The sequence below is a fragment of the Chenopodium quinoa genome, unplaced genomic scaffold (assembly GCF_001683475.1).
Source record: "Chenopodium quinoa cultivar QQ74 unplaced genomic scaffold, ASM168347v1, whole genome shotgun sequence".
NCBI classification, from domain to species: Eukaryota; Viridiplantae; Streptophyta; class Magnoliopsida; order Caryophyllales; family Amaranthaceae; genus Chenopodium; species Chenopodium quinoa.
Window position 1 is genome coordinate 11892569 of NW_018742204.1, and position 7588 is coordinate 11900156.

Consider the following 7588-nt stretch of genomic DNA (forward strand, 5'->3'; position numbering starts at 1 on the left):
TGGAATGGGGTTCAAGAGTTTTGCGAGACGGCTTTATCTTATCAGCGCAAAATTGGTGAGGAAGGCCTATACTGTCCTTGTGTTGATTGTAATAATGTGAAGGTGGTCAATAGTGTTGAAATCATTAGAGATCATGTACTTTGTCGTGAGTTTAGACTTAAATACCATGTGTGGATTTGGCATGGTGAAAGTGGAGAGTATAGTGAGGATCTTGATGGGAATGATGTGCATGATAAAAGCAATGAGATTCATGTGGACGAGGAATGGGAGAATGATGAATATGTTATTGATAGTGGTGAGGATGGAGCTGAGGATCATCCAGTGGATGAGGTCGAGGATAATGACGTGGATGAGATGCTGCATAATGTCGAAGGTGATGTGTTTCAATTATTATTGGAGGCTTCCAAAAAGCCTTTGTACCCTAGGTGCAAAAAATACTCCAAACTTTCTACCGTGCTAACACTTTTTAACATTAAGTCGAAGCATGGGTGGACGGACGTTAGTTTTACTTCTTTATTGACCGCATTAAGTGAGATGTTGCCTGATGGGAATGAAATTCCTACGTCTTATTATTATGCAAAAAAGCTTATGTGTCCATTTGGTTTAGAGTTTAAGAAGATACATGCCTGTCCTAATGATTGTATTTTGTATCGTAATGAGAATGAACAATTGGAGGAGTGTCCACGATGCAAGCAATCGCGCTACAAGCGCATGAGTTGCAATCCTGGTACGAAGGGACCTCCTGCTAAGGTGTTGTGGTATCTTCCTATTATTCCAAGGTTTAAGCGTCTTTTCTCAACACCAAAAGACGCTAAAAACGTAAGGTGGTATGCCGAGGGAAGGAAGAAAAACAGAATGCTAAAGCATCCGGCTGACTCCTCGCAATGGAAGAACATTGATTTGAAGTTTCTGGAGTTTGGTAATGAAGTCAGAAATTTAAGACTTGGGTTGTGCACAGACGGGATGAATCCATTTGGCACTCTTAGTACCCAACACAACACTTGGCCAGTTCTTTTAGTGATCTACAATTTGCCTCCTTGGTTATGTATGAAACGGAAGTATATAATGCTTTCATTGCTAATAACGGGGCCTAGGCAACCTGGGAATGACATAGATGTTTACCTTGCGCCACTAATTGATGATTTGAGAAAGATGTGGGACGAAGGGGTTTCTTGTTTTGATGCTCATAAGAACGAGGTGTTCACATTGCATGCAGCCCTTATGTGGACCATAAATGACTTCCCTGCATATGGCAACCTGTGTGGGTACAAGGTTAAAGGGAAAAAAGCATGCCCCATATGTATTGATGAAACATCAAGCATATACCTTAAGAATTCTCACAAAGATGTGTATATAAGGACTCGAAGGTTCCTTAGGCATGGTCATTTGTTTAAAAATGTAGAAAATGGGCAAGTAGAAGTCAAATAGGCCTTATTTTGGCTATTTTGGATGAAAATGCGACCTTAAACTTAGTAAAATATCCTTTTTCTGTGATTTCAAGGCTTAGCCACCTATAACTAAGTATAATTGACATGTTATGAGAAAGAACTTGGTCATTTGTTTAAAAATGTAGAAAATGGGCAAGTAGAAGTCAAATAGGCCTTATTTTGGCTATTTTGGATGAAAATGCGACCTTAAACTTAGTAAAATGCCCTTTTTATGTGATTTCAAGGCTTAGCCACCTATAACTAAGTATAATTGACATGTTATGAGAAATAACTTGGTCATTTGTTTAAAAATGTAGAAAATGGGCAAGTAGAAGTCAAATAGGCCTTTTTAGGCTATTTTGGATGAAAATGCGACCTTAAACTTAGTAAAATGCCCTTTTTTGTGATTTCAAGGCTTAGCCACCTATAACTAAGTATAATTGACATGTTATGAGAAAGAACTTGGTCATTTTTTTAAAAATGTAGAAAATGGGCAAATAGAAGTCAAATAGGCCTTATTTTGGCTATTTTGGATGAAAATGCGACTGTTTTAATTTTTCCAAGTGTTTAATTTTTTACATATTAATTTAATTTATTCTAACATAATTTATATATATTCCAAGTTTTGCAAGGTGCAAAAGGGAGATCCATTAACAAGCAAGGAGCTTAATGAAGTTCGAGACATGTTGGCATCTTTCATCACCTTCAAGTTGTAAATGTGGCATCATTTTGAATTTATACTTTGTTATTTATTAACTTTTAGACTACAATATTGACTAGTTATTAGTATTGTTTGTATTTATTTGTATATCACACTTTATTTAATTTGTTGTATTGCATTTGGTTTTTAATTATAAAAGTCTAAATATATATTTTTAATTCTTGTTATGATTATTAATAATAATTATATTATGGCAGAATTTCTAGCAATAATATGGCAGAATATTATCGCAGGATCAGTTGCAGGAATAATTGCAAGCAAAAAAATAAATAAATTTAGATCCTTATTATTGCCACTGGTTTACCGGTTCAAACCGATGGCAATAGTCAGCCTTCCCCTCCAAAAAAAACCACGCCATTTTTATTGCCACCGGTTAACCGGTGGCCATAATTATTATTGCCACTGGTTAACCGGTGGCCATGAAGACTATTGCCACCGGTTAACCGGTGGCCATGAAGACTATTGCCACCGGTTTTGAACCGGTGGCCATGAGATGCTTTATTGCCACCCCCCAAATGACCACCGGTTCAAAACCGGTGGCAATGGGGGGTTTTCAACCGGTGGCCATTAGCAATTTTCGCCTAGTGAGTATTTCATAGTTTGAGGTTTATTCTTTTTAAGAATAAGACAAAGGTAAGAGTTGTTAATGTCACTAGGAATGGCTCCTTGGGAAAAACATTGTTAAACAAAATTAGAAATAGGGGCTGCTAGTTCAGGCCAATTTTTTTGGAAAAGATAGCTTGTAAGTCATCTGAGTGTAATAAGTTAGCAAAGATCTCTTAAGTTGAAGGGCTAGCAATTATAGAATTAAGAGAAGTTTCATCTATAGTTTTAGGGTAAGAAAAAGACTTCATCAACTTTTGGTCCAGAGAGGCAGTAGAGGTGAAAATATTAATAAAATAATTTCTTGCTAACTCTTTTAGAGCAAATTGGTCATCCACCAAATTGTTATTGTTATCTTGTAAACAAAGAATGCGGCCTCTGGATTTTTTAAACTTAGCAAAATAGTGAAAGTATTTTGTGTTACAGTCACCATATTTACGCCAATCAAGCCCAGCCTTTTGTGCCCATATAATTTTTTCAGCATGATAAATACAATTCAAATCACGGATAATATCTTTTCCAAGTTGAAAAAGGAAGTTTGAAAAATGTTTAGAAAGGCTTAATTGAATTCCGTTAATTATAGCAATTAAACGTTTCTTATGTTTGATAATGTTACCAAAAATATTTTCATTCCAATTTTTAATAGAATTAAGAAAATTTGCTCTTCCTGCCAGAAAGTCTCTATTTCCATCATTCCAATTATTGACAAAGTAATCCTTAAATTCATCATGATCAAGCCAAGCCATCTTACATCGAAAGGGATAGTTACCAGCAATATGCAGATTAAATAAAGTTATTAACAAAGGGTTGTGATCAGAGAAGGTACGTGGAAGGTGAGTTACCATAGTGTTAGGGAAAGTATTGAGCCAACTCGGGTTTGCCAAAGCCCTATCAAGTCTCTCACGGATGTTAGCAGCCCCTTCCCTGGCATTATGCCATGTATAGGGGTTACCATTGTAACCCAAATCAACAAGACAAGCAGCATCAACGAGCATTCTCATATCTTTGCATTGAGATTGACGAAAACCTCTTCCTCCCATCTTATCAGCTTGAGACATGACCTCGTTAAGATCTTCGACCATCATCCAGGGAGTATCATCAGGGGGTAAATTTTCTCTGATTTGCCTCCAAAAGCGATGGCGATCAACAGCTGTTAAAGGTAGGGTTGAGCAAAACTACCCAAAAAACTGAAAACCCGAAAAATTGATCCGTAACCGTTCTGAAAATTAGGGTACCCGATCCGATAACCATAACGGTTCGGGTACCCATTCCGATAATTTATTATCGGGTATGGTTATGGGTATCATTTTAAAATTAACGGTTACTTGGTCCGATCCGATAAGCATTTTTTTTGCTTTTTTTCTCTACTTAAATCTATTAATATAAATCTAAACTTTTACTTTACTTCATAATCACTTTATAATATCAATGATTAGTAATATTATTAATAATTTGGTCAAGATCATATGGTATTATTTTTAATTAGTTGTAAATTATATCATAATAACTACATAATTAAGTTTAATTATCATTATTGTATATCTTATTGGGTACTCGATAACCGATCCGAAAATCCGGGTACCCGAACTTATCGGTTCCGGTTATGGGTATCACTTTTAGTGATTTTGGTTATCGGGTACTCGAACTGTTAGTACTAACGGTACGGGTATGCGTCCCATGCTCACCCCTAGTTAAAGGTGCGTGAACCCCAGTAAGCAAAACCTCTTTGTTGTTGGGATTGAATTTAAAGAGGGCATGGAAATAATTTTTCCTATCATCATCATAGAGAATCAGTTTAACTGTCGGTTTGTACAATATCCAAATCCCACCTCTAGTGTCATTAGGGTCGATGAATTGAAGACCATCAAAGCCTAGAAGTTTACTAACATTCTTAGCCCGAATTCCATTGCTTTTGGCTTCTAGAACGATAAAATTACTCGGCTTATGAGTGGCTATAATATCCATAGCCTGTGGGATAAATTCATCCCGGTTTGCTCCACGAACATTCCAAACAATAATTTTCATATTTAAATTAGGAAATTCAAGCAAGTTATAAGAAGCCGATTTTAACTCAGTTGGGTGGATGAAGGGTAACTCCTTCTCCCAATCCTTCCATGCCGCTGACTGTTTCAGAGTGAGTGTATCCTCTAGGGCAAGAGGTTCCATCATTAGGTGGACCTCCCTTGTTGTTAGGGTCGTCTCCCAGAAGTTGACCTCTACTCGAAGGCCCACTACACCCTTTTGACTCATTTATTAAGTCACAAGGTTTTCTGGAAATTCGGCGTTTATCTCGCTGTGGTCTAAAGTTAACATTCGAATGGGTAGATTTGTCGGGATTGGTGCTAGGGAGTGAGGGGGATACTTCGGCCATCGGGCTTGGTTCCGTAGCCAATGGTGAGAAGGTTGTTTATGGGATTGTGTTTTGATTTGGGGTGAAAGAGAGTTCAATTGAAGGAGAGTTTCGTGCATCAGTGATAATTTCGTCGGAGTAATTGGCGTTTCCAGGGATGGCCAAAGCAGGGGATTAGATGGTCGAAATTGAGATTGCGGAGATTGATAGCATTTTCGAACCTGGTTCAGAGACACTTGAGGGCTTAGAAGAGATGTCGCAGTTGGAGTTTGTTGACAGGAGGAACTCGCGGCAGTGGTTGGAGATAGAAGAGAAGGTTGTGAATTGCGACTGATTGAAAGTGGATGTGATGGGGTTATTTTCTGACGGTAAGGGGTAAATGGGAGACAAATGGTTGATGGAAGGGGGGAGGGTGAGATTGGTCGACCCAGAAGAGTGGGAGGTGGAGAGCGAGAATGCGGTGGCTGAGCAGGCGATGCTAGGGATAGTGTTGTTGATGGGGGTTGTCGATGAAGGGTGTTGGGTGGAGGGACTGGGCTATGATTGGGTTGGGCTTAGTAATAGAAGTTGATGATGTTGAAGGATCATCTTGAGTAGTCACTGTGCCTTTATTCTTCATAGCTTGGAACATGGTGCAAGATTCTTTTGGATGGCCTATCCTGCCACAATGAATACATAATGAGTTTATATTTTCGTACTCAATTTGTTTCCAACCATTTCTAACCCAAATAGAATCAACTGAAGGAATGGAGAGATCAATATCGATGCACACCCTAGCATATCTCGCTTTGGTTAGGTGAACAGTAGCGTAATCAACTCTTATCGGATTCCCAACTTTTTTTGCAATTTCAAAAAGGGCGATTCTATCATAATATTCAACTGGTAGTTCTGGGAAACGGATCCAGACTGTCATTCTATCAAAAGGATTCATAGAAGGGCGAAAATTAGGTTTCCATTTCGTGATCATTAAGTAATGATCGAGAATGAACCAAGGACCCCCAAGAAGAGCTCGTTCATAGTCATCTTGCATGGAGAACCTAAATAAAAAAACATCCTTTCCAAGTTCAATAACTTCTAAAGTTCCTTTGGGTTTCCACATAGCCCTCACTCTTTGTGTTAGGAAAGATGGACGAATAGAGATACCTAAAGATTTACCCATCAGGGTAAGTTTCCAAGGGTGTCTTCGTTTGTCTAAAGTTTCTTTCGGGAAAGAGACAACCTTCGTTGTATCAAGAGGATTAACATGATCGTCCTCCCATTGCAAAGATGTAATGGAAATATTGCGAGCTTCATTGAACCATTGTGACGAGCTTTGGACAACATCCCTAAAGGAAACAGGTTGTTTGACAACAGAAATTGTTGTAGGTGAATTTGGAGATGATTTAACCATATCATCAACTTGAGTAGCGTCTTTCATAGTAGTGTCTACCATGGAAGGGATGGGGTCCGGAGGTTCCATAGGTGCTTCCATTGGAACCGCAAGAAACTTGAAGGGATAACCGGCGCTACCTAGCTAACTGCAATGCTTGCAAAAGAAATAAGCACAAAGAAAAAACAATTTGAGAATGAAAAAGCTATTCTCAAAAATAGGAGACTCCCAAAGCCTCCTCGCCAGAGCGAGAAGAAGAAATTATGATGGTCAAACTAGTGGAGAGAAAGAGCTAGATAGAAAAGGAAAAACTTGGCACCAAAACATGGTTTATTAATTAGACCAAGTGTTCCTTTTAATCTATACTCTACTCGAACCAATGGCGATGAAAGATTTTACTTATTTTCTAGTTTCGGTCAGGGAATCATCTTTAAGTATTTACAGTTATATATATTTTTTTAGTATTTGATCAAAATATTTGTAAATATGATATTTATATGTTCTTTGCTACTCCGATTCGTATACATATCTTACTCGACCTCATGAATTAAAGAGAAAAATATTATATTGTTCTTTGCTACTCCGATCCGTATACATACATTTATAAATATTTTGGCTATGAAATTTTAAGTTTTCAAAATCATTTATGTTATTTGTAAATCGATATATCACCAATGCAATAATCAATATTCTATCAATCTTATTTATCTATTGCAATGCATAATAAAATTTTCAAAACACAAAATTAAATTATGTTGTAGCAATTAAAAATATTATTCCCTTTGCTTTATATTATTCTTACCACTTTGACCAGTTTTGTCTCACAAAAAATTTTAAATTAGAAGAACATCATGAAACAGAGGGAGTAAATTGTTTATTGAAAAATTACTGATAATCTAGCTTCTATAAAATAATAATAGAATAAATATTACAAAAGATATAAGATTTTTCATATATTTTTATATTCTTTTCATTTAATTTATTTAAACCTCAATCATGATGAATCTATCTTCTATAACTTTATACTAAAGGTGAACTTTAAGATGACACGCGCGTGTCACCTTCTAATTAAAAAAATATCCGCCTAAATGTTTTTTTTTGGGTCAAACATTAACTTC

General features: G+C 36.9%; 2 protein-coding genes across 2 annotated transcripts; both read right to left on the reverse strand.

Moving 5' to 3' along the window:
- Nucleotides 1–2927: 2927 nt before the first annotated feature.
- Nucleotides 2928–4917, reverse strand: LOC110726271. The gene is made up of 2 exons (XM_021905750.1): nt 4437–4917; nt 2928–3901 (listed from the first exon to the last, which is right to left on the reverse strand). Exons 1-2 carry the CDS (start codon nt 4915–4917, stop codon nt 2928–2930), a joined length of 1455 nt encoding a protein of 484 aa, XP_021761442.1.
- A 662-nt stretch (nt 4918–5579) lies between these two features.
- On the reverse strand, nt 5580–6572 carry LOC110726353. Its single transcript, XM_021905858.1, has one exon. It carries the CDS (start codon nt 6570–6572, stop codon nt 5580–5582), a length of 993 nt encoding a protein of 330 aa, XP_021761550.1.
- Between the last annotated feature and the right edge of the window lie 1016 nt (nt 6573–7588).

Coding starts and splice junctions, on each gene's coding strand:
- LOC110726271 (XM_021905750.1), bottom strand. CDS start 4,917: ATGGAACCTCTTGCCCTAGAGGATACACTCACTCTGAAACAGTCAGCG. Junction 3,902..4,436: donor TCACGCACCTTTAACTAGGG/GTGAGCATGGGA, acceptor TACCTTTAACAG/CTGTTGATCGCCATCGCTTT.
- LOC110726353 (XM_021905858.1), bottom strand. CDS start 6,572: ATGGAAGCACCTATGGAACCTCCGGACCCCATCCCTTCCATGGTAGAC.